At 51.3% G+C, this 25,286-nt stretch overlaps 1 protein-coding gene across 14 annotated transcripts in view; it reads right to left on the reverse strand.

Annotated features, from left to right (window-relative positions):
- The window catches only part of EBF1 (EBF transcription factor 1), a 279,211-nt gene extending 269,064 nt beyond the window's left edge, over window positions 1-10,147 (reverse strand). For all 14 annotated transcript variants that reach the window (XM_059825508.1, XM_059825513.1, XM_059825507.1 and 11 more), the window contains exons 1-4: window positions 10,014-10,147; window positions 8,449-8,605; window positions 8,085-8,148; window positions 7,766-7,821 (exon numbers count right to left, since the gene is read on the reverse strand). In XM_059825508.1, the coding sequence (XP_059681491.1) occupies window positions 7,766-7,821; window positions 8,085-8,148; window positions 8,449-8,605; window positions 10,014-10,147 (411 nt within the window). The remainder of the gene's footprint in view (window positions 1-7,765; window positions 7,822-8,084; window positions 8,149-8,448; window positions 8,606-10,013) is intronic.
- Between the last annotated feature and the right edge of the window lie 15,139 nt (window positions 10,148-25,286).

Below are 25,286 nucleotides of genomic sequence, written 5' to 3' on the forward strand. Positions count from 1 at the left end.
TTATAAAATGATTTAATGATTCCATAGATAGTATCAGGAATGGGGCTGTGTTATCTTTGCTAGTTTTAATTTTTCCATTTCAGTTTTGCTACGTGCATTCCCCTAAAACCTGAGAGCCGGCGGGGATTTTTTTGCTGACAAGACAAAACAGAGGCCGCCGGCGCCATTGCAACTAAGAGGTACAGAGTTTCACCTGACTTCTGCCCCCTCATTCCCACCAGCGAGGCACAAAACCTGTGACGCCAACACTCATATAAAGGGGACGCGAAAGCGGTCGCAGGACGCATGCAAAGTCGGCACAGCACAGACAGCAGCAAACCCCCTGACCCCAGCTGGGACCCCACCTCCCTGCTCGGTTGCTGGCCCACGTCTCGCAATACTTCCACCGCGGTGCCCCGAGAGCTACAGGTGGTTGGCAAGAGCCCTTGGAAGATGGCAGTACGGTCATCCACGTGTTACCTTGGGAATCGGGACAGATCCAGAAGATCCTCATTTCCACGCATGAAAGGGGAAGACGGGGAGAAGCTTCTCCCAGCCAAAAGCAGGGAATCAAAGCAACTGGATGACAACCGACAGCTGGGATCAGAAGGGACATTGCAAGAACTCAGAAAACCCCAGATCAGCTTCCACCTGGCAGTGGGACAGGCTGGGCAAGGGGGCAGCTCACGGCACTTTTTGGACTTAATCGTTCAATCATTAAAGCATAATCTGCCTCTGAGAGTGCAGAGCGTGGGGGGTAAAGAGCGGATCTACTGCCGAGGCCTTTAGTGGAGACAAACACCTCCAGCCCCCGTTCACCTCCACACGCCACAGCATGACACGGGGGGAATAGTGCCTGAGAGCGGACTGCCGGACTTGGCTCATTCTTCTTAGACTTTCAAATCTTAAAATAAATTTACCCAGTATGGGCCACCTTGTTGCCAGTGAAGTCACTAGCGCTAGAAGTGACAAACCAGAACACAAAATTTACTTTCTTTTTTTCCCCCTCCCCTCCCTCTTCCTCTTCTCTTCCTGCTGCTATGCTTACTTAACCTCCAGGTACCTGCTTAAATAACCCAACTAAATAGCAATAATGAACGGGCAGAGTCAACACTGTGGTACATAATCACCTTGTCTGTTGTGTTTAGCATCAGTGATCCCTTCTTTGCGTGCATGACATTCTTCTGCCTTCCTCTACGTTAAGGATTTGCTTTTCACTTTATTTGCATTTAATTACCGACGTTGTACCCATGCACATTTTGTTTTCTCCCCGCTAAGCGCAGATACTCCCGCATACCTTATTCCTGCAGGAATTCCTAGGGAATTCTAGGAAGCGGGAGGAATTGCTGAGTTCATTTCTGAGCAACTCATCCCCAACTCCCATTCCTATGTCCCAATTTACTTGTGCGAACGGGTGTGTAAAGCGCCAACTGTTTACTTCCATGAATGGCTGCCCGAGAGCATTACAGATACTCTACCCTCTTGCAAACTGCGCTGCTCTAAAGCATTAATTCTACAATTAGTTTCAAAAGGGAAACAGGAACTGCTGAAGTTTCAGATCGTTATAGCTGCCAGAAGTATTTTTACAGGAGGGGTCTACAATGTTACTGTTGTGAAAATTTTTAACTTTAAGATTTGAAAAGCTACTCTTTTAACAAAACTATCTTAATTTTTTTATTATTCTTATTATTTTAAGTTCAGGCTTTAAAACAGGGTGGTGGTGGCAGGGTTTCTTGTCGCACCAACGTCGTCGTGATTTTGTCAAATAGGCATCACATTAATGAGAGATAAAGTGAAAGTTACAGTGTATAAACTTAGACCACACCAGAGCTAAAAATAAGCCTGCAAATACACATCAGAGTTGCACAACAAAACACCAGCGAAGGAAATGCAAAATTATAGACTTTGGGTTTTTTTCTTTTTGTTTACTTCATGTAGTTTTAACTCGGTGTTATTTCATAAGCATTTCAGAATAGTTCTTCTTCTCCTGAACAACTTAAATATTTCCCCACAAAATTCATCTTCCATTTTGTAAGCCATTACTCACCCAGGGAACCTTTCTACAAGAAGTCCCAATGAGTAACGATCACTCATGCACAAACGGCCCCAAAAAATTAGCGTCAAAATATAAGACTTCCTCACTCCCATTTAAATAAAGCTGCATAAAAAGTTAAATCAAAAGCAATTCACTGCTTGCCAGCAAATAAAAATTACTAAATTGAGCACATCGCAGTCATTTCTAGACAAGTGCGTCCAACAATTCACCTAAACTTTTCAGTGACAGAGATCATAACAAAAAGAAAAAAAAAAGGGGGGGGGGGTTGTAATATAAAAGTCAAGACTACAGTTCTCATTTAATCCACTTTTTCCCCAGTAAAGACGACAGGATAAAGCAGTAAAACAGTTGACGAATACGTTGGAAAAAATATAGTGCCAGATTTTGTCCTTAGCTATTCCTGAATAAATCCAGATTTATGTTGGTACAACTGAGGGCAGAATCATCGCATAGTGTCAGTTTGCCAGTCAAGCAATCCTGCTTTCTGAACTGGACGAAAAACAATCCTGAAGGAATGAGATCATGGTCATTATATTATTCAGTTATGTCATGGCCTTGATTTTAAAAGAGTAAGAGGAGGAGAGAAATCACCAACTTGCATCTAAAACCACTCGCTTTCAAAACCCTCATCTGTTTCCCAAAACAAACTCTCTCTTTTATTGAAATAAAGGAGAAAGAAAAACTCATTAAAATGAGGGTCTTTTCAAAAACAGAACTAAAATGATTTGTAATGACGTATACCGCCATACACACAGAGAGAAAATAAAATCCTGGCCCCACCGAATTCAATAGGAGCTTTGCAATTGACTTCAGATGGGCCAGAATTTCACCCAGAGAGGATTAGGCTTGTATCCGCTATATATCTACACAGAAAATGCTGTGAATTACATTTATTTGGCTTCGAATACTTAACCCTTAATTACCCGAGTTTTTACCCCTTCCCCAAGCCAAATTTCGACTCATCCCAGTGAGGTTCGTCCCGGACAAGCAGCACAGTGCTGGGTCCCAGGGCGAGGACGGTTAGTTCTTGCTGTCTCTCTCAATGCACAATTCAGTAGCATCTGATTATTTTATCCAGTCTCCGTCTGCCTTTGATCCACAGCCTGCTTATCGACGTATTCACACAAATTAAATAAATTTATCTCTCCTAATATGTTCATTTTTAATGGTTTTCAAACATTCACATGGAAACAGCTCTAGCGTAAATATCCCAGAACAAATGGCTGTATATTATACAGGAGGGAGCAGTTGGGCTGCCAGACTGGGAATGCACCAGGCCATCTGGCTCAGGCAGTCTCTCCAAAATCCTCAGCTTTGTTTTCACCCTCAGACTCCAAACAACACATTTTCCACTGTGATGAGTTTACATTTTCCCAAACACAGGTCCTGATCATGCATGCAAATTCCAAACTTCTCCATTCCTCTCTGTACAAGAAAATTAAAATCACCTGCGCTTCTGACATCTCACCAAAGGCAGAAGAAAGCTGCTAAAATCTGGCGCAATGTAAACTTCCCCCGTCACAGGGGTTAGGTTTTGTTTTATGTTTGTGTGAAATTTCCCCGAGTCTGCTGAGGCTCCTCTGAACTTATTGATAACATTTTTTTTCCCATGCGTGTAGCTGCCAGAGAAAGGCCATGCTATGCGCAGGATAGAGAGCTGATCAAATATCTGCAGACATCAGAGAATGATAGAGAAGTCAACCGAAAAACCATTTGCATCCAGAGTTGAAGTACTGAAAAAAAGCAAAATATAAACAGACTCCAAGTCTGAAGGAAGGATTTTTGACTCATGAGGACTCTCAGCAATAGACAATAGCTATCGTCAAAACTTATGATTTTTAAGATGCCTGAGCCATATTAGCATCCGTTATATCTTATGGATGAGAACGGCTGAAGGAAAAATGGGTGGGGAACAAGTATTTCAGATTTATTTCCTCCATCTTTCCTAATAGTGAAATATCTCAACTTTATGAAAATACAGCTGAAGAAATGGAAGGCATCTCTTCTCCGTAAATACATTAAAATCCTTAGACTTGCCTAAAAACTCCGGTTTTATTAGAGCAGACATATTTCACATTTTGCAGGCGATTTCAAAATGCATCATTGTTAGAGCCAGACCTACTGCGGTAGGAGCTGCTGCTTTACGGAAAGCAACAGCTATAAAGTTTGGGACCCTACAGGGTTTTGAACGCATTAGGAATGTGATCCCGACATAAAACGAGGTGCCAAGATAACATAAAAGAAAATTTAATTAAGCCAGTATTGACGCCAAATGTTGTTACCCTAACTGAAAAGAACTTCCCCGCAACATTCATGATTTGCGCGTAGTATTTACAATTTTTAAATGACGGGGGCACATTTTGGAAACGTAGCGAGACCCCTCAAAGACATGTAATTCCCATCCTACCCAACGCTTCTCTGGGGCCACCGTCAAAGGCCAGGGACGTTATCCCGAATATAACTCGAAATCGTGCACTTCAAGACCAATCCTGCCTGGGTTTCCCATTTGGAAGTCCCACAGCCCAGACTACCAAGGGGCGCGCGTGCAGCAAAAGCTCATGTTTCGGGGCAGCGCGTGCATAGTTCGTACCTACACCCCAGATCTGCCCTGGGATGTAGTTCGCAACAAAATCCTTGGTTACTTCAGTAACGCCACTCTCCGGCCCCGCTTCCCGTACTGCGTCACAGCTGATAGAGGACGTACACACGCGCACCAGGACACGCAGATCCCCGTATTCCACCTATGACAGGACTCTTGCCATGGGTTTCTCGTCGGGCACAGCCACACAAACAATTCCCTGACTTACTCAGATCAAGAACTCTATAGGAGCAGGAATATCTACTATTTATTACATACACAGCATCCAGCATAGCAAAGCCCTGCCTGTCTACCTGCCGATATAATGCATGCTGCTAATGGGACATTTATGTTAAATCTATGAGTAGCAATCCTATATATAAAAATTCAGGTCTGATTTGCAGAATGGATTTTATTTTATCTTACCTAACTTAATAATCCGCAGCTGTACAAAACCTTGCAATTTATAACTGTGAGACAAAGAGAATACATTTAAATCTGATGTGTCCATATTTAAAAACAATATATTTAATATAGAAAAAGAGCCACAGATACTTTCCTGTACGATCTGGGGAACGTAGCTCATTCAAGATTTGCTTCTGTGGGATTTTTAATTTGCCACCAGAAACCTCAGAGTAGCTGTAATTTCAGTCTGGGAATTCACAATTATTGAGTGTGTGAATGTGCGTGTGAGAGTATTGAGAAGATACTTGCCAGCTGAAACATGTACGCTTCTGCAACAGTTTCATTTAAAAGTAATCATTACATTATCCAATTTGTTCTGAGCGTCATGCATTAAAATACTACACCTTCAAGTAGACTGACAATATATATTTAACTTTCATTAAAAATTAAAGAATTTTCAGAGAGTCTTTGCAATATTTAATTACAGTTTGACGATTTGAAAGTTACTTGAGAATCTCCTATATAATTCACTGTCGTAAAATATAAATGATATATTCAACGTTTGGGTGAGCTTCTGTCATGTGTTGTACTTCGCTTCCTAATAAGCATTCAGTAACCGAAGCGATCGCAACTCTGAAATAATTTCACTTTAAAAAAGAAAGAATTAAAAAAGAAGAAGAGGGAGACTTTAACCCCCAGCCCCCGAAAAAATTCAGAGCAGCACATGCCACAGTTTTGACATGACAATGCCCTATTTTTCTTAAGCAATTATAGTCATGCTTGAAGAAATTATATTCGTGAAATTAATACGTAAGCAAACATGTTTGTGTGTAAAATAGCCTTTCGCTCCCCGTTTTCTAACCTAAGTTCAGAGAGCTTTTGTTCTAAATCCTCGCTTCTCAACTCCACTGCACTTTCCCCAAAATCTGTAATTTGCACTAACTTTGTTTTTGTAAGACTTCCTGAAATCAGACAGATTTCTTTTTTTTTTCTTCATTGTGAATGTGCTTTAAAGCTACATGGTAGGTTTTACAAATAAACTGTATCTTGGGGTGTTTTTTCCCCTTTCTCTCCAAAGACCCTCTGATGACTTGATAATAATGAGAGACCAAGAGGTCAAACAGTGCCTTAGGATGAACTCTTCGTATGCAAGATGCCTTTGTTAAGAAAATTATTTTGAATCCGCTGCTCTACATGAGTTCAGGGCTCTGTTTTCAGCAGGATTATGAACAGAGGCTTTTGCATTTCCGTAATGATAGGACAGCTATTTAAAGATAATATTTATTGATAGTCTCTCTCATACGGTCTACAGTGAAATATATAAGCTCCAAAAGGACTAAAAAGAGTTCATATATCAGGAAGATTTTGTTACTTTTAACACAAACTAACCAATTTGTGCCTGGAAAAACAAGGAATGACAGCAAATGCTTTCCAAGATTTGTTATGAAGAAGGGTATCTTGCTGCTGTTTTAATTCCTACAGGGAATGGGCTCTGTTTGGAAGTGTATAGTTTAACAGAGTTCAGATGCACAGTCGATTCTCTAGTAAAATTCATCCAAGTTCCTTTTTTCTTTTTTTTTTTTTTTGCTGTTGAAAGACAGTCTTCAATAGCAGGAAAAGATGTTTTGGGACCATCAAAGAGAGTTTTCTAAAACAAACTCAGCCCTTAGAGCTTTATGTTTTGCTGTAGAAAAGAAACCCAAATACAAGCCAAGAGTTTTTTTCCCCTACAGACAACGTGCAGGGACTGACTTTTCCTATTGGTACAGAAAAAGCTTAATGTTTTTCCTAAATAAAATTTAAGAATTTTTTTAAACAAGTAAAACAGATTAGGAGGGAAAAAACATATCCTAAGGATAAAAAGGCTTAAAAGCGATCCCAACTATGGAAAAGAAACGTATTATAAGAGACAAATATTCTGACAGGAGCAGCAGAAAAAGCTAGCGCAACAAATTTGTTAAAAAAGAGAGAATCGATTTGTTCAGATAGTCCCTTTGTAAAAACACTGCTTTCATACGGAAAAGTAATTTTTACAGGTAGGCACGCGCGTTCTTGCTCTGGTTGGGCAGCTGAAGAGCAAGCTGAAAATCAGGGTTAATCTGTCGACAAGGTCTGCTGCCCTACAGCCCTCCCCGAAGTCCGACACCGGGCTCGCCGCTCCCCGCGCCGCGTTTCGGGGGGCTATTCCGGCCCGCAAACGTGCCCCGGTTCGCTCGCTCCTCCTTTAACCCGAGGACCCGGCGGCGGCGCGGATAAAGGACGGGCGGACGCAGCCACCGCGCCTGAGCAGCGGCGGGTGCCGACGGCGCTGGGGGGGCCGGGGAGGCCGGGGGTTAATTCTTATCAATGAAGCGGCCCCGCCAGCCCCAGCCCGGGCTGGGACGGCTGGAGCGGCCGCCTGGATGTTTCGGAGCTCCCCAGCCGGGCGGCGGGCAGGGTCCCGCGGGGACCCGCCGCGCCGCCCCGCAGCCCCGACGCCGGGGTCGGTCCCCGCGGCTCGGCCCTGCAGCCCCCGCCGCTGCGCGGGGGCCGGGCGCGGCTGCGCGGGTGCGGAGCGCGGCCGTGCCCCGCGGGAGGCGGCAGCCCCTTACCCGCCGGACAGAGCTGTTCTGCTTCGCGGCGGGGGCGGGTTTCGCCTCCGCGGGCCGCCCCGCCGCGCTCCCGGGGGCCGCCCCGACGGCTGCCACCCCCCCTCCAACGCGCGCACACACACACACCCTCCTCCGCGGGCGCCCCGCAGCACCTACCTGCTTGGTCATGGAGTCGATGAGTCGGACGTAGAAATCCTGCTCCGTCCTGATCCCTGAAACAAGGCAGAGGCGTGAGGAGCGGGGCCGGCTGCCGCCGGGGCTCGCCCGAGGGCTCGGGCCCGCCGGGGCTCCCGCCCGTCCCAGCAGCGCTGGCCGCGGCCCGGCTGCGCCCAGGCACCGAGCGCAGGGATGCGCGGAGCGGAGGGGAGCCCGGGCAGCGGCTCCCCGGCCTCTGGTGGGCTTTCAGCCGAGGAGGCGGCAGGAGGGCAGCCGGCGGGGGGTGGTGGGGCTGACACCGGGGGCTCCCAGCCCTTACCATTGCTGTAGAGCAGCTGCAGGCGGTAGTGGATCCCGTTGTTGGTCTTTTCGCTGTTGGCTTCCTGAAGTCAAAGAGGACACGGGAGGCCGGAGGAAAAAGAAAAGAAAAACCGTATGAAGCTTCTCCATCACTCGCACGCCGGCTGCCCCCGGGGCTGGACGGGGCAGCTCTCAGCCCCCTCCCCTGCCCTGGGCATAGCGAGGGATCAGGGGAGACCCCTTCCCCGGCTGCCCTCCGAGCCGGGGGAAGAGCGAGGCCCCCAGGAGGCGACGGTGGCTCCCGATGCCGCGGCCCCCGGGGAGCTGAGCGGGGAGGGCCCGGGAGAGGCGGCTGAGCCCCCGCGGGGCGCCGGGCTACTCACCTTCTCCTTCTCCACGAAGCCCACGAAGGCGGTGCGCTCGATCTCCACGGGCTGCCCCTGCCGGTCGTACAGAGCCAGGACGAAGTGGAAAAAGTTGGATTTCCTCAGGTTGGAAGGAGGCTGCTTCTCGAAGTGAGCCCGGGCCAGACCCACTCCGCTGGGACCAGAGAGACCCGGGTTAGCGGCAGCCCCGACGACGCGGTCTCACATTCCGCTCCCCCCCCGCCCCCCAGCCGGCTCCCGGGCCCGTGCCTTCCCCCGCCGGGACCCAGCGGGGCTCCCCCGGGGCTGACAGCCCCCCCTCCCCCTGGTCGCCCCGGGGCTCTTGCCTCCGGGCGAGGGGAAAGGCGTGCTCAAGCGCGGCCACGCCGAAACCCCGCGGAGCCGGGAGCGCGGCACAGACCCGACCCCATCCCACCCTGCGGCGAGCCCGAAGGGCCGAGCAGCCCCCCGCCCCCCCCCGGTACCCGACACCGGCACCCACCAACCCTCCCGGGGGGCCGCGCCCGCTCGCAGCCGGCCCTGCATGGCGGGGGAGCCGCGCTCAGCCCCGCCGGCGCGTTGCCCCGCGGAGCGGCATTGGTCCTGCCACTTCTCAAACTCGGCTCGAAGCTGTCACCCGAGCGCCCATGTGCCTTATCTTTCAGTTTCAGCCCCGCCAGCCTTTCCTCCCCTCGCCGGAGCGGTGGGTAAACACCGCGACGGCAGCCCAGGAGACAACCTGGAATATTTCAGGGTTGTCCCTGCAGAAACTTTCCCTTCCTTAGAGGGCTCCAAAGGGAGGGGTGCGGGGCGAGGTGGGAGACACCGGGAGATGTCAACATTAAACTCCTTAGCTGATGCCGGCTCCAGGGCTCAGGCTGCGAATCCGGCATCAGTTGGTTGGGGGTTTTTCGCGGGGAAGAGGATGGGGAGAAGGAGAAATAAGAGAGAAAGGGAGGCTGGGCGCAGCTTCGCCAAATGCACCTCCTGTTTGAAGGGATTTCTTTAAAAAAATCTAAGATAAGTGGCAGTGGTTTTACAAAGGGGCTTCGCATTAAATTTCTCCTCGAGAAAGCTTTGCAAAACTCCCTGCAATCGGAGGAGAAGGAGGGAGGCTGCTGATCCTGACCAGGATAAGAAAGCGGGGTAGAGAAATATATTTTGGATGCACCCGTGCACAACTCGCTGCTTATCGGAGGAGGAAAGTGTCATTTGGGGATCATAAGACTAAATCAGCAGCAAACATAGTTTTGAAAAGTCCTTCCTCCGCGCGAACACAAGGCTAGAGAGATTAAAACACACCTATTCCTACCTAGCGAAACTCGCTGCTTTCTTTATTATTATTATTATTATTATTATTATTATTATTATTATTATTATTATTAAATAAGAAGTCATTCCTACGGGACAAGAGGAATAAATATTTAACTGGCGACATCTACGCGAAACTCACTGCTGTTAGCAGAGCTCCAGAGCCGGCTTTTTGTTGGTGCAGGGGGAAAGGCGCTGCCCGCGGGGAGCAGCGCTGCAGGCGGCGTGCGCCCCGGGGCGCGGAGCGGGGCGCGGGCGCGGAGCCTGCCTACCTCTGAGCGGCCGTGCTGGCGTCCAGGACGCCGGCTCCCTGCATCCACGTCCGCACCGCGTTCATCCCCGCGCCGAGGGGCTCTTCCTTCATGCTGCTCCCACTCCGCTGGATGCTTTCCTGAATCCCAAACATGAATCAGAAACAACAGCGCAAATCTTCCTTCTTTACTCAAAAAAAAAAAAAATAAAAAAGGTGATAAAATCGCCAGGCGGACTGTTATATTTGGGGTTTTTTCTCTCTTTCTCTCTTTTTCTCTCTCTCTGCAGCTGATCTCTGGAATCAAAGCAAGTCAGAGAAAGCAAACACAGGCACGCACATTAAAATAAAAAAAAATCCAGAGGCAATCAGAGCCCGTTTTGTTGCTGCTGTTTGCTGCGTGTGCAGTTTGTTTGGGTGCTTGGAGGGGCTGGCGGGGTGCTGGGGGCTGGTTGCAGCGCTCGCAAACCGGAGGAGTACTTGAAGTCCCTTTTGTATGAAGACACCCCTCGGATGGCAGCAGGGAAAAAAAAAAAAAAAAAAAAAATCTCAGCTGGCAGTTTAAGAAACAATAGGACGAACGGGAGCTGCGGCAGGCTCTGCTACATCAAGTGTCATTTTCCAGTGACAAGAGAGGCAAGTTCCCCCCCCTTTTTTCCCCTCTCTCTTTTCTTTCTTTCTTTTCTCCCTCTTTCTTCTCTCCTCTCCTCTCCCAGCCGAAGCGCTCTCTCCTCCCTCCTTCAGCCGCGCAGGAAGCGAGTTGCCGGAGCCGGGCGCACGCCGGGAAGGGAGCGAGAGGGGCGCACCCGCGGCGGCGGCGCGGACGGACGGACGGACGGACGGAGGGAGACCCTGGGGCTCCCGGTGCCCGCGCCCCCTCCCTCTCCCGCAGCGCCGGGGCGGACTCGCCGTCTCTCCCTATGGGAGCCACTTTGACTGTCCCCGCCGCCGAACACGAGCCCCGCAGCCCCGGCGGGCGGGGGGCGGGGCCGCCGCTGCCACGCCCCCTCATTTGCATCGCGTCACCGCTGCCCCCCCGCGGCGCTGCCGCCAATGGCCGCACGCGAGTCGCCGCCGCGGGGGCGCGGCCACGCCCCCCTCGTTAGCATAGCCCCGCCCAGACGCCCCGGTCGGCCCGGGGGAAAGTTGCCCCGAAGCCCCCCCGGGGTGGGGGGGGCATCAACGCAAACACGATCGCGCCTTTGTTCATCAACCGGGCGGCGCCGGGGCCGCCCCGCGCCAGGTACCCGCGCGGGGATAACCGGGGGGGGGGCGGCACGGACACCCCCCCGGAGGGGCACCCCGTTCCCCGCACCGACACCCCCCCCCCCCAGCTCCCGGGACCGGTCCTTGGCAGGAGCGCGCCGCGCTCCTCGCTCCCGCACAGCCCGCAGGGACAAGCGGCAGCGCTAACTGCGAGCGTGGCCGAGCCCTCCCCGCTCCCCCGGGCCGCCCCGCCGTGTGCCCCCCCCAGCGCCAGGCTGCCGCCCCCGAGCCCGACTGCCCAAAGCCGGGGATGCCCCGCGGGTGCTCGCCCCGGCACCGGGAGCGCCCCGCCAGCAGTACCCCCTGCCCGAGCCCGGCGAAGAGAGGCCGCCTCACGCAGCGGAGTTATCCCCAGCGCAAACGCCGCTGGAAACGCGCGTGGGGCCGGACCCACCCCGGGTCCCGCCAACTTCCCCGCTGCAAATCCCCAGCTCCCCGCTGGACCCCCACCGCTCGGGCCGGTTCCCGGGCAGCGCTGCGCTGCTTTGCTGCAAAAACACACAATTTCCGAACAGGACAGTTCACGGCGAAAGTCCGATTTTTTTTCTAGGAAGTCCGGTTTTTTTTCCTAGGGAAAATAATAATAGTAATAAAACCAACTCCTGCCCTCGCTGGGAAAGCGCTGGGCTGGCTGCGCGGCGGCGGAGCGGGCGCAGTGCCCGCACCTTTCCGCGGGCTCCCCGACCCGCCGGTCCCCCCGCACCAACCCCCGCCCTTCCCCTCCGCAACTCGCTGCGCTGCCGAGCCGCTGCCCTGCGCCCCGGGGGCCGGCTCTTGCGGCGGAAGGGAGTGCGCTGGGCCGGCTGCCCCGGGGGTTACGCCTCCCCAAATCCAGGCTTGCACAGCGTTTGCACGTGTAATGAAACAAAACCCGGTGCACCCCGGCAAGCCCCGGGCTGCCCGCCCTCCCCAGGGCGATGTCACCCCGCGGAGGGTCGAGGGGGACCCCCCGACGCCGCTCGGGGGAGGGTGACCTCCTAAGTGTCTGGGTGCTCTCCGAATTGCTCCCGTGCCCCTCCGTCCCCCGCCCCACCCCGCGAGGTGCGGAAGATGCTGCCCCGGGATGGGCGGGGGGGCTGCTCCCGCGGCTGCTGTCCGCCCCTTCCAGGGGCTGCGCAGAGCCCCGCGGAGGGCCGCGGAGCCCAGCGGGCCATGCTGAGCCCGCAAGCGCCCTGTCCGGAGCGCTGCTAAGGGCCTCGGAGCTGGCCCAGAGAACAGGCAGCACAGGTATAACACGGTATAGGCAGCGGTACACAACTCCATAGGCACCCTAAGGCAGTCCGACAACTCTCCCAGCCACCTGTACATCACTTTGTGTGCAACGGCCGTCTGAGCACAGAGCTAAACCTCGGCTAGAGAGCTCTGTCCCCAAAGCCGGCGCACAGCCCGCTGCCAGCTCCTCGCTGGCAATGAGAAACTGCGCCCGATCCTTGGCTCTAGGCGAGTCCACACACAAAACATCCACAGCCAAAGTACGCTGCGTTCTGACATAGGAACCGTTACAGAGAGCAAGTTCTCACAGTCCCTGCAGATGATATTTGAATCTGCACATAATCCTACTGTGCCATATCTCAGGGATACGTGGAAGAACACAGACATACAGCCATACATGAATATTTACGCCACAGGTATCGCATAGGAGTAGTTTGGCCCCCGCAGTGCTCTGGCTTACTGGTCTTTTCCAGGCTGCTGCTGTATCACTTGTATCATATCCAGCCTAAATGCCTCCATGGTGAGATACATTTTGCAATTAAAAGCTATTTGCACCTGCACTGATTGCTCCTTTCCCAGGGCAAGGATCTGCCCAGGGAGGAATAATGCATTTGAATCAATATCCTGAGCAGTTGGCAGATTTTGCCCTTCAAATCTGTTCAGGGGATCAGGGGACCATTTCCAAGCCTTTTCCCGGATGCTGAAGGGAACAGCATCCCAGCAGCAGTCTGAGGGCACCTCCACCGGGCAGGGACAGCCAGCCACGACAATAAAAGTGACAAGTTCTCCACCGCTTTCCTCCCTTGTACACACACGCGCGCGCGCACGTCTCTGTGCCCAACACACAGGCAAGCTCCTGGAGACTCCTGCTGAGGGCCGGGGGAGACACCCCACCCGGGGCTTACGGGTAGTCTCAAAGCCACTAACTAAGGATGAAAGAGTTAAACACTGGCCCCCACGGGGGGGGTGAAAGAAAAGCAGAGCTGAAACAAGGAGGGGGTGAGAAAGTCAGGACTTTGAAGAAAAAAAAAAGAAAAAAAAATTAAAAATCTGGCAGCAGGCGAGGAGACTTCTGTGCTCCATCCACCCGCAGAGGCCAACCCTAGTGTACTGGGGCTTTTCTTTTAAAGAATTCCCCATTGCCTTTAGGGCTCACTTTCTCCACACCGCCTGGCTCTGGTCTCCGGACCAACACCACCGACCAACACCACCGCACTTCACCGACTGCAGCAGAGCCGCTCCTGCACACGTACCGCAGGCACGCCGGTTACGAGGCCAGAGCGTGTTCATGTGGAAAGCTGGGTTTGTCCTTTCCTTAGCATGGCAAACCGAGCTGGAGGACACTCCGCAGCCTGCCACGGGGGAGTTCTCCGTGGGCTGGCCAGGATTCGGCACTTAACTGTTTTGCTGCAGAAGGCAACTCGGGCACTTTGCAGCAAGGCTTCCCTGCAAGCCCGAGTTAAATGCTCTCAACGTACAATGCAGAATAAAACACATACAGACTTGCAGGCTGCGATTTGCTCCCAGGGGTGAGTAAACACATCGCTCCCAAAGCGAGCGAGTGCCGCACGGTTGAGCTGTGGATTTTACCCCAGCAACACAAACCCATAAGCTGCAACTTTGCAGCGCAGGCAAGAGCAGCTTACAAAAAGGACCGGGACGTGGTTGCAGCGTCCCTGGTCATGACAGATAGCAGGGATGGGGCAACGCTGGGATCCAAATGCCAGTAGAAGGGAAAGGAGGAGAAAAGGGCTGGCCCTGGCTTGCTCGTCCTATATAGGAAAAAACAGGGCTCCTGAGGAACAACTGGTTTTGAGGCCTTTGAACAAGGGGGCCATGGAAGGAGGCTTCACTCTGGAGGACAAACACAACCCCTATGAGGCCAGAGACAGAGGTCCCAGAGCGCAGGAGTCTCCTGCGTGGGGAAAGGCCTCTCCCCTTCCCTGAGGTGGTTTCCAAGTGGGCCCAAGGCCCCTCTCGCCTCTGACCTGGAGTTTATCCAGGACAGCTCCTTCCTTCTGCTTCCAGTCCCCACTCCCTCTGCCCCGGGGCTCCCAGCACAGGGGGGACAGTCAGGCCCCACTTTCCTCTGCCCAGACTCCAAAGGAGGGAAGAAGTAGTTGGAAATGGGAATTTCTGAGAGAAAAGCCTTCGGCTCCCTCCTCCCTGACCTTTGCAGCTGGATGAGGCACCCCCAAAGGGACCGTGGCCCTTCCTGCCCTTCTTGGAAGAAGGCAGATGAACAACGGACCCATGCCGATGGGGGGAAAGGGAAAAGCAACCTCTCCTCTCAAGGTGGGACTGAAAGCAGAGCACTCGGGGGCTGAGCATGTACCTGCACTTTCTGCTGATGCAGAGGTAAAAGTGGCTTGAGGACTTGGGAACCGTTCACTCGTATCCTCCCCAGCAAAGACGCCGTTCGTGAATATTTTCCTTATGGCCAACAGGCTCCTGTTTTGATCCAAAGACTTTTCCATCCACAGATAAATCCAATGTCAGCCCTGGCAGGTGATGACACTGTTCAGCTACTTGGGGTGTTTTAATTCCTCCTACCTGCCTTGCTCCTGGGGAGAAGAAGAGGAGGAGAAAAAGGCTCAGAGGACTGGGATACGATGCTCTGCTTGCCCTCTTCAGGAGGAAGGAGCCTGGATGCCTCTGGGACCAGGCAGAGGGTCTGTCCGCAGCACAGTAGTGACAGGACCCCACTTTTACCCAACTGCCACGAAGAAGTAGCAGCAGGTGACCTCGATGGAAAATTTTCATCCAGGAGCTTTCCTCCTCCTGCCTCCCCTGCCCCTCGGGGCCCGGGGACCCCCGGGCTGCCGGGATGGGGCGGTGGGGCTCTCGCCCCTGGGCAGGGGAGGCTGCCGGCCCGGGGCAGGGTTAACCCCTGCGGGTGGGAAGCAGCGGGGCATTGAGGGAAGCGTTTGGAAAATGCCTGGCCTGCAAGGGGCGGGGGAAAGGGGGGGACCCACCTCGAGCTGCCTGCGGGCGGGGGGTGCGGGACCCCGGGGCAGGGGGGCTGCCAGGCCACAGCGAGTGTCCGGGAGAGCAGACACTCTCCCGGCGGCTCATCGTAAAGACGGGACAGGGGGATACGGGGGGATACGGGGGGATACGGGGGGATACGCCCCCCCCCCCCCCCAGCTCAGCTCCCCCCGCTGCCGCGCTCACCCCGTTAGCGCCCGGGGCAGGAACCCCCCGCGGCAGCTCCCCGGGGGTGGGGGACGAGTAGAGCTGTGGAATTACGTCGGGGCGAGCCCCGCGCGGTGCTGCACGGCGGGGGAGCGGGGAGGGCACCCCCACCTCCGCTCTCATGGGCCGGGGGGGGAGGGGAGCCCCCCCCGGGGAGGAACCGAGCGCCCCCCGGGGCTGCCGCGGGGGAGGGGGGGCGGTGCCGGGGGCCGCCGCGCCGCGTGGCCACGGCGCCACCTGGCGGCCGCGCGGGGGACCCGCTCCCGCCGGCAGCGCGGCTGCGGGGACGCGCAGGGTGCGCAGCGGGGGGGTGTTGGGGGGCAGCTGCCAGCGCCCCCCCGGCACCCCACCACCCGCCTGCCCCGTGGGGTTCCCGGGGACCCGCGTCCCCACATCCGACATCCAACCTAGTTCTGAACTCAGACGGTGCGGGGTAGAATTACCCGCCCGGATTTGGGGGAGTGGTTGCTCTGGGTCACCCCAAAGATTGGGGGTGCTCGCACAGCCCGTAGCACCGTGGTTCGTGGGCAAGGGCACGGGGTCTTGTCCAGCCATGAGAATTCAGTCGCCGTAGTGTTACTGCTATCCCGGGGCAAATAGGGCTGCAGGTGTAGCTGGACCACAGCGCTGCCTCCACCCTGGCGTGTCAGCGGCGGGGACCTGATGGCTCTGTCCCCAGAGCCTCCCAGTCCTCACGCATCGTGGGACCCTCCTGGCAGCCCTGCTCACGCCAAAAGCGCAAACCGTCCCTACAGAGGGCAAACACCCTCCACTTTCACTGATAAGAGCAGATGAAATCTGTTTCTTCAGTACATCAGGGGATATTGCACTATGCTATAGAGCTGCAGATTTCCATTCCCTACAGTATTTGCACAAGCTTGCAATACGTTTCAGGTTAGTTTGTATTTATCTGTTTATTCTGGCAGCCACTGGACAGATTATGGTTATTTTATTACACAAAATCTTGCTATGATTTTTACATTGTCAGTTCAGCAAAGCATGTAAACATATAATCAACCGGTATTGGCTTCAGGGAGATGTACACATCTCCCATTTAAGAGGGAAGGGAGAAACCCAGAGGCATGCACTCCCTCCCTCGGAGAGGATGAGTTTAAGCATGGAAGGGATTTTAAACATCTACTAAAGTTGTCACACACTTTGCTGAATCAAGACTGAATATTATCAGAAGTATTTAAGTGACTCAGGAATCTATGTAAGTGTTTAAAAGGGGATATAAACTCTGAGGACTTTGCATCTTGGGATTTCAACTTTCAGCGCGCACAAGCTCTTTTGAAAGGTGTACTCCAAAATCTCAGGCTCTTCCTTCAAACGCTTCAGGGAGCGATAAGAGAGACACATAACTCGCTGGGTTGGCAAGCGTTAAGTTCTCTATGTCTAGGACCTGATTGCTCAGGATTTGGCTGCTCTTTTTGTGCTGACCATTTTGAAACCTATTTTCTCTGGCATTCATGTTAACATCAGAAGGTCTTATGATTTCAGCAGAAGCAGAACTAAGTTCATCATCTGGGCTCAGACATGTTGCCTGGAGCCAGAGGCATACCTTTGAGCAGTGAGATTTTGCCAGAGCATAGCATAGAAGTGCTTTTGCTGCCATGAAGTTTAAGATACAAAGAGATACTCACTTTCAGATGCACTTTTCAGAGGTTTGGACAACTCCAAGTTCAAGCCCTCGCTTTGTGTGATCCAGAACAGGGGATTTCTTTGGTTTTGTCTTTGTCCAGGATCTCTGCGACTCGAGGGAGACCAAAAACATACACCCTGGACTCCTCACATCCCTTCTCAGGACCTTTTCTTAAAAATACTCAACCTGTGAGAGAAAGTTATAAAAGTTCGGTAAAGAGACAACCAGACGGTGCCCGTTACATGGGAAGGAGGCATCACATTCATGAGGAGCTCTGGGTTATCCCATGTTAGTTACAAAGTCTGTACCTGTTTTAAAGTCTGCATTTCAGCAGAGCTAAAAGTTTACTTAAACACTCTCCTGAATAGAAATATTTTGGAAGGTGCTGTTTACCACTTAGCATTTGTGCAGGGAAGGAGACATCATAGTCCTTTCTCAAGCACAGTTCCCACTGACTTCCATAAGAAAAAAGTAGCCTGTCTGAGCAGGCATCTGTGTGTGTTCCATATGCACACACATTCATTATGGATGATATACAAATGCTGCTCATGCTTCCCGAGCAGATTGTTATGTTAAAGCTCACATCCCACCGATCTCACTGCAGGGCTTAGGAAGCCTTCAGAAGCCTCCCAGAATGCGTTACAAACGATGTATGGAGACATTTCTTCCTCCAGCGCTGAAGCGGAGTCATTGTCATGGTGTGATGAAGGAACTGTTAAACAGACACAGCAACAACACTGGAGCTGGATTCTAGCCAGGGTATTTCAAGCAACTTGTAAAAAGTTCACTGATTCTTTAATGACTCCACCTGGATAGAGCAGGACCTCTGTTTTATGTGCTTTCCAGAAGATATGTTGCAAGAGAAGTGTGTCTTAGACGATATGAATCAAACCGGTTCCTCTAACATCATGTTGGTCTGGAATAGCTGTTGACCTGATGGAGTGTTAATGGGAACATTTATTTGTTTCTTTATCACTACAAAGATGTCATATATACTTACCCCGCTGCTGCCACTGTTCCCAAAGGGCTGTCAGCACAAGAGCCATTATAACGTGACTGCTGGAGGTAATTTTCCCCCCCCACACACACACATTATTTCTTCAAATGTTTCTGTAAAGAGAGAAAGAACTTGGATACAAAAATTGCTGGTAGAAGAACAGTGCAGTGTGACGTGAGCCAAAGAAGCTTCTCTAAACCCCTGTCAGTCTCCGCTTTTATTGCTTACGGAGAGCAACACACATGCAGCCCAGATCCATCTTGGCACAGGGTGCGTGTGCTGCGCCCGGCACAGTGAGGATGGGATTTGCCACCGGGACTCCCCAGCACTCTCCCCGTTCATGGAAACGAAGGGTGACGTTTGCGTGGCACTGCCCGACCGCGCAACTGCCCTGTGCGGAGGGGCTGCGTTCGGGTGCTATACCCCATCTTTGTGTTTCTTCATTTCTGGCTTATGTGAGAGCACAAAAACTTTAACACAGAGTGTTTTGGTAACACAGTCATTAGTAAATAAAAATTAGGTAGAAAACCCCTGCTTTCACCTGTGGAAAAAAAAAAATCCCATCACATTTCATTTGTGTTATGCAATGACTTGACAGTTTAAGGAAATTGCTAATGGGACCTTTTACTGCTAGGTCACTAGTTCAAACCTGGCTCTGTCAGTAATGACCAAGAGTATCTGATGAATGTTTGATGATGTGAGATTAAAATATGGGTCTCAATCCATTTATCAGTAGAAAAACCCTTCAACAACTTGAGCCCCTTAAAGCTAATCCCGATAGAAAAGCCTGCAAGGCTGGAGCGTGAGCAAGCCCTCCGCAGCCCTACAGTAGATCAAGGTCAGGACGGAGGCATGCAGATGGAAAAGCTTACAGCACCGATGTCTGGGCAGAACCCTTCTGTGCATAAACAAATCTACTAGTTAATGCACTAAAATACTCCAGTAACAGTGCAGTACGAGTGCGCCAAATCCGGTGTTGTTCTCAAAGGGAAAATGATCCTGGTGTAGGGGGGAAGATGCAAACATTCGGAAATCCAGGATCAAGAACTGGCTTATACTAGTGCCAAAACTCAGAAATTCACAATTTTGCAAGCTGACAAGTTCTGTTTGAGTTTCTCAGTATTATAACACTACTGTAAAGTTGAAACTCAAATGTCAGGGTAAGGAATGAGGAGTTAGTAAACGTCCTTTCTTATTTTTTTTGAGATCAACAGGAAAACAAGTTATTGCCTAATTCAGTACTTCCCAAACTGGTCCTTGCTCTCAAAAAGTGTAAAGCATCGCTGGCAGAATCTGGCAGCGGCTGATGGGCAGAGACCGAGGGCTGACGTCTGAGCAAGAAACAGCCGCCTGCCCTTCGGAGCCCAGCCTGCCTCCAGATTAGCGCCAGGGCCAGGGGTGCACACCCTCGACGTGGGCTGTGACACACATGTGCAAGGTCCAGTTTTGCAACGTTTCCAGGACCTGCTCTGCGCCCTCCTCAAGTCCCTCAGTGCTTCGCCTTCAGGACTCGACCTACAGATGCAGGAAAAGAGGGGGACCACTGAGAAAGGCAGGAGGGTGTCCGCCACGGGTGCTGGCACCATTCAGGAGTCCACGCTGCACGCTCCCAAAATAAAGTGACAGGAAAGACCCACATCCCTTGTAAACTCACCAAGTGCTTGCAGAGCATTTACCAGCCGTTTAGAGTAAAATTAAAAAAGCGTGAGGGCCATCTGGCGGGAGCGGGGAGGGGGTTTGACTTTACCTCATTGTTCTCCGCGTTTTTGCGATGGGCTAAATCCAGCTGCAGAGACCGCTGGGCGGATGCTGAGAAACTGGGGAACGCCGGAGGGGCCGTGCTGGCATCACTTACCTCAGTAACACGCCTTGCACCTCAAAACATCCTTTTTAAGGGACTTACGTCTATGACGACCGTGTCACAGCCAAAACGCAACACGCTTCTGCCAAGTGCTTCGGCGTAAACGATGGAGGCAGCCGCTGGGGCCAGGGGCTGGTGCGCAGGGGTGCACCGTCCCTGCAAAAACACGTGAGGACTGACTGCAGCACGGACACCCACCAGGGATGGGAAGTCTGGGGCTGCAGGCAGGGAAAGGCTCCTCTGCACCATTTACAGGGCAGGAGCAGGACTTTTTCTGCCCAGTAAAGCTCAGCGCTGACTCACTGAAATCAGCAGCATTTACCTGCCTAGTGGAAAGCCCAAAAGACTGGGACTCAGTCTGCCGCTGCCGGCCCTTACAGCAGGTACAGTGCGTGCTAGATGGGGGTGCTGGAGTTACAGAACCCAAACTGCAGCCTGCACACACCAGCCCAACAAGCGTGTTCTCTGACAAATGAAAACAGCACTGACAGTCATCTTTTTCAGGGTGCGCAGAAATGATCTGCCCCTCTTGCTTGCGTTTGGTTTTGATATCTGGAAATTAAAGTTTTATTCATCACACTTAAGTATCATTTCTCAGAGAAAACAAACTTACTGCCTCAGAGGAATCCGGAGCATAAACCACCACCTGACATCTTCTTGCAAAGGAAAAAATATCAGTGCCACCCAGGAATAACGTGAACTGCTACCAGTAGCCCCGATCCTGCTCCACGTGTGCTAGTGCTCACTTCATGCGCTGTGCAGTCTTCTCGGGCCACAGACTCTGCAAACAGCAAAGCCTGTGCTTCGCTCCATGCCCCAACAGGGTTCATACTTTAATATTTGGGGTAGTCACTTTTTTGAACTCAATACCTTCCAGGTGGAAAAACTAAAAATTTAAGCAAAACAATTTTTTTCATTGTTCCAGGAGTTTCAGACATGCTGGGCAAGTGCTGGACAAACAGCTACTAGCCATGCAAAAGTCCGTGGGGTGCTGTACTGTGGGTCTGGCAGACCCACAGCATCTGTATTGCAGGAGTAGCCAGCGCACATGCAGAAAACATCTTGTCATGCAATATACTCCTGTTGAGCTCTGCCGGGTGAACTCACCCAAATCCCATCCCACCGGTTTCCCAGCCACAGCTTCAGAACAAATCGAAACCCGGTTAAAAAGGCTGTTATGACCCTCCAACTACACCACTTTACTTCAGCAGTCTCCAAGGCTTTGGAGTTGCAAGTATAGAGAATTATGTTCGAATTTTAATATTTTTCCCTAGCTGCGTAACATTTTATACAGAAGACTCTGTTGCTGTGCATCTTTACCCTTCGTGGGATTTGATCCATATTGATCCACATGCACTTTTTCTAGGATCTTTTAAGGCTGCAGAAATGACAATTTCCACACTAGTTACAAAATAATTACCCATCGTAATTTAATAATGAGCTTTCCCTTTAAATTATTAACATAGGTAGCCAAGAAAATTGTCAATTTTAACAAGTTTAAATTCAAATGATAAATGCCAAATCCGTGTTAAATGAGACCAGCAAATTAGCAATTAAAATATTTATGCAAGGCGGCAAGAGATACTGTATTCAGGGAGCCGGCGAGCAGTCTCCCATCGGAGTATTTGACAATGGCCTGTGTTTGCATATCCCAGCTTTAAAACCCTGTGCAAAGGGAAGAGGAAAAAATATCTGAACCCGTAATTGAAACTGGACTGTGTTGATGGCGCCCAGCGGGATTTCACCAGAATCCAAGCAATTCTCAGAATACCCTTGGGTTATATTGAGCAGAAATCCTGGCCCCAATCAAATTATTTCTATCATATAAATCTTTATCTGTGGGAAGCTCCGAAAAAAAGGAATTGTTTCGTGGCACCTCATTGCTTTGTCACTGAGACCGGAGTCGACTATGCTGCCTGGTTTCTAAGAAAGGGGGGGAAAAAAACCCCGTCTTTCAAGCTGAAAGGAAAACACCGGTGTCCGAGCAGCTCTCTGATCCCCTGTAAACGCAAATCCCATTTTTCCCCGCAAACTCTGCAGACGTGAGCCCTTGGCGGAGCACCGGCACGGCGGGGCGGGCGCTGGAGCGCAGTTCCCTCGGGACTTAGTTGGTCCATTCGAACGTTGGGTCTGGTTTATTTTTTCTAATTATTTTTCCTCGGTAAAACTCCCCGGGTACTGTCAGAAACTGCAAAGCCCCCGCGAAAGGCCCCCCCCGGCGCTGTGCCCCCCCCGCTCCCACCGCCGCCGGTCCCGTCCGCGGAGCGGCACTGCCCCACCGTGGCCACCGCCGGGGCTGCCCGCGCGCGGCCGCTGCTTCTGCCGGGCTGCCACCCCCCTCCTCTCCCCAACCTCCCCTTCCTCCGCCATCGAAAAGGGGACGAGCGAAGCCTCTGGAAAGCAACCCCGGGCTTTGGGGAAGGCCCGAGGCCCGTTGCACGGGACCCTGAGGGGCGAAGTCCAAGCACGGGGCTCAATTTCTTCCAGATGTTTATGCAAGGGCCGAACATCTGCAGGACGGGGGTTAAGGGGCCGGATCCTCAGGAGTGAAGCACAGGTTCAGTGCCAGTTTTCTGCTCAGGGAGAAGTCTGATCCCACAGTCCGACAGCAACAGCAGCGGAGCACGAACCGAGCACAGCCCGCGCCGCCGCTCCCCCCATAAACGCACAGCGCAGGCACAGAGCCCGCTCGCGTCTGAATCCGAAGGCAGCAATTGGGGACGCCTGAGTGCACAGAGAGACCCAGCTCATAAAACCCCACGAGGGTAAGACCTGTATTTTCTGTCGCGAACAAGCCTGGGGAGAAGATTCCGGCAGCCCACCAGCAGCGCACCACCCCGGACCCGGCACCCACCTCCCGGGTCGGGCAGTTTTCAGAATTCAGCTTATATTCCTCATCCACACCAAGGGAAAAGGTGACCCTGCAGCTTCCTTTCATTATTCTCTCCAGCTCCACACCTTTAGAAAAAGATGGGGACCTGGAAGTCACCAGATGTCCCTTCGCACAGGCCCAGTTCTCGTGAAAATGCCTCTAACCACTTCAGTCAGCCCTCGCTGGCACGTGTCACAGCTGGGGACAGGAACAGGCACAGACCAGAACCCCCCACCTGCACCCATCGAGCTCAACAAGGAGCTGACACGCTTGGTTGCATCTCCTGCAGTACTTAAGATTAATATTTAAGTGCATCAAAGTATAATGAAGAATTCTAGTAATGTTCAACAGTTGGGTTTGAGTTTCTCCCACTGATTGTTTCCTACCACCTGTGCAAATGAAGATCATTACCAGACTTTTTTCCAGCAAGATGACCAGATCCGCTATACCCAAAACTCAACCCCACGCATGCAAAGATTTTGATCGTGAAAACAAGATATATCTGAGCAGGTTACAATTTTTCCTTTTTCTTTACTTATCAACACACACTTTCTAACACGCAGGGCCTTTGAGAAATTAATTTCCATCTGAAAACAAACAAGGGCTGAAACAGTTTACAAAGGAACCCATCTTTCAAGGACATTTCCTTTTAAATTGCACAACGTGGCTCTTAGCAAGGAAAATAAATAAAACTTAATCCCTCTGCATTCCAGCTGGCATTTTTTCCCCAAGCTAGAAGCAAACAATCAATTTAAAGAAAACTCAGACTATGCTCAATTAAGGAACTGTATATCATTTAATTTAGAAATACCAGATACCTATTCAATTCACTATTTTTATCCAATTAAGTCAGTTTTACATTTTAAACTCCTAAGAATTAAGTCATTTATCCACATCACAGTCCTGAACTTTTCACATCTGTTGCTGCAAAATTCTGCAGATCGTCTGGTCTTTGGCTGTTGTATTAGCCGAGAGTTTCAGCTACCAGATTTACTTAAGGATGTGGATGATAAGCCTCCAGGAAATGACAACCACTTGGAAAATTTGTGTCTAATTACTTGTAACACATAGAAATCTTTTTTTCCTCCTTTTTTTTTTTTAATTTGGGTTGGTTGCTTATGCATATAAATTGTCTTTCTTTTACATCTAATCTCTTTAACCAGGATGGTCATCTTTAGGGTTATGCACGTGCTAGATAGGCTCTCTTAGCATTGTTTAATACACTCCAGGTTGTAGAGAGCTCACCAAGTTTTGCAGGCTACCTTTAAAAGACAGTGTTTGTTTTCAGGAGAACAATCAATACCGTAGAGCCACAGAATACATTTGCCGAGTGGTTTATCAACTGAATCATAACTTCCTTTACGAAAACAGATGGAATTTCTCTGCCCAGATTCTCCGGGTTGGCGCTCCCAGGCGCAGCCGTCCAGCGCTAAACTGCGCTGAGGAGAGGAGTCACCGCACCTCTAGCCTTGGATTCTAGCAGGGTGCTAGTAAGTAAAATAGCCATAGTTAAAAGAAATAAGCATTGCCAAAAAAAACCCCGTTATCTTCGGTGTTTGGGGAGTGAATTATGATCTTTAATGGGATTGAACATACCTATCACAAAAAATGGAGACCAATTCATTTCTGAACTCAGTAGTGTAACACTAAGAAAAACTGAGTTTAAAATTGCATTTACTGCCACCTTTGTAAGTGCAGGCAAAGCCAAAGAGATTAGTAGGGAAATGTATTTGTCAATCTTTCCCACAAATGTTTTGGTGGGGTGACACCACAGGCAAGACTTAGAATAAGCAATCCTTACAGGACAGACTTAGCTAATATGCAACAGCTCCAGACACTGCAGAGACCAAAAAGTAGTGCTGGAAAATGATTTAAAGGTCTCTCTGTACAAATTTAACATGCAGGAGGAAAAAAGCCAGCACCAATCCACTAGCTGCCTCCACAGCCCTCCTCAGAGCAGCATAAACCAGCAGCGGTCCATGGACCGTTCCTTCTTGAGGACTTCCAGACCAGCGATTACCACGCCGTGCTGTGACATACTGCCTGCTTCAGACCAAAGGGGCTTCCCACCGTTGGCTCTCCTGACCCAAACGAAATCCAGCACCATCAGTTTCACTCTGATTTGGTTACTTTCATTCTGAACACAGCTGGCTTCCCAACAACGTAACCTGCTTCAAACAGCCAGTTCTCCTTCCTAAGTGTGGTTTGGTGTTTTGTTTTGTTGTTTGTTTTTTTTATACTGATATCAAC

The sequence above is a fragment of the Gavia stellata genome, chromosome 16 (genome assembly GCF_030936135.1).
Source record: "Gavia stellata isolate bGavSte3 chromosome 16, bGavSte3.hap2, whole genome shotgun sequence".
Classification (NCBI taxonomy): Eukaryota; Metazoa; Chordata; class Aves; order Gaviiformes; family Gaviidae; genus Gavia; species Gavia stellata.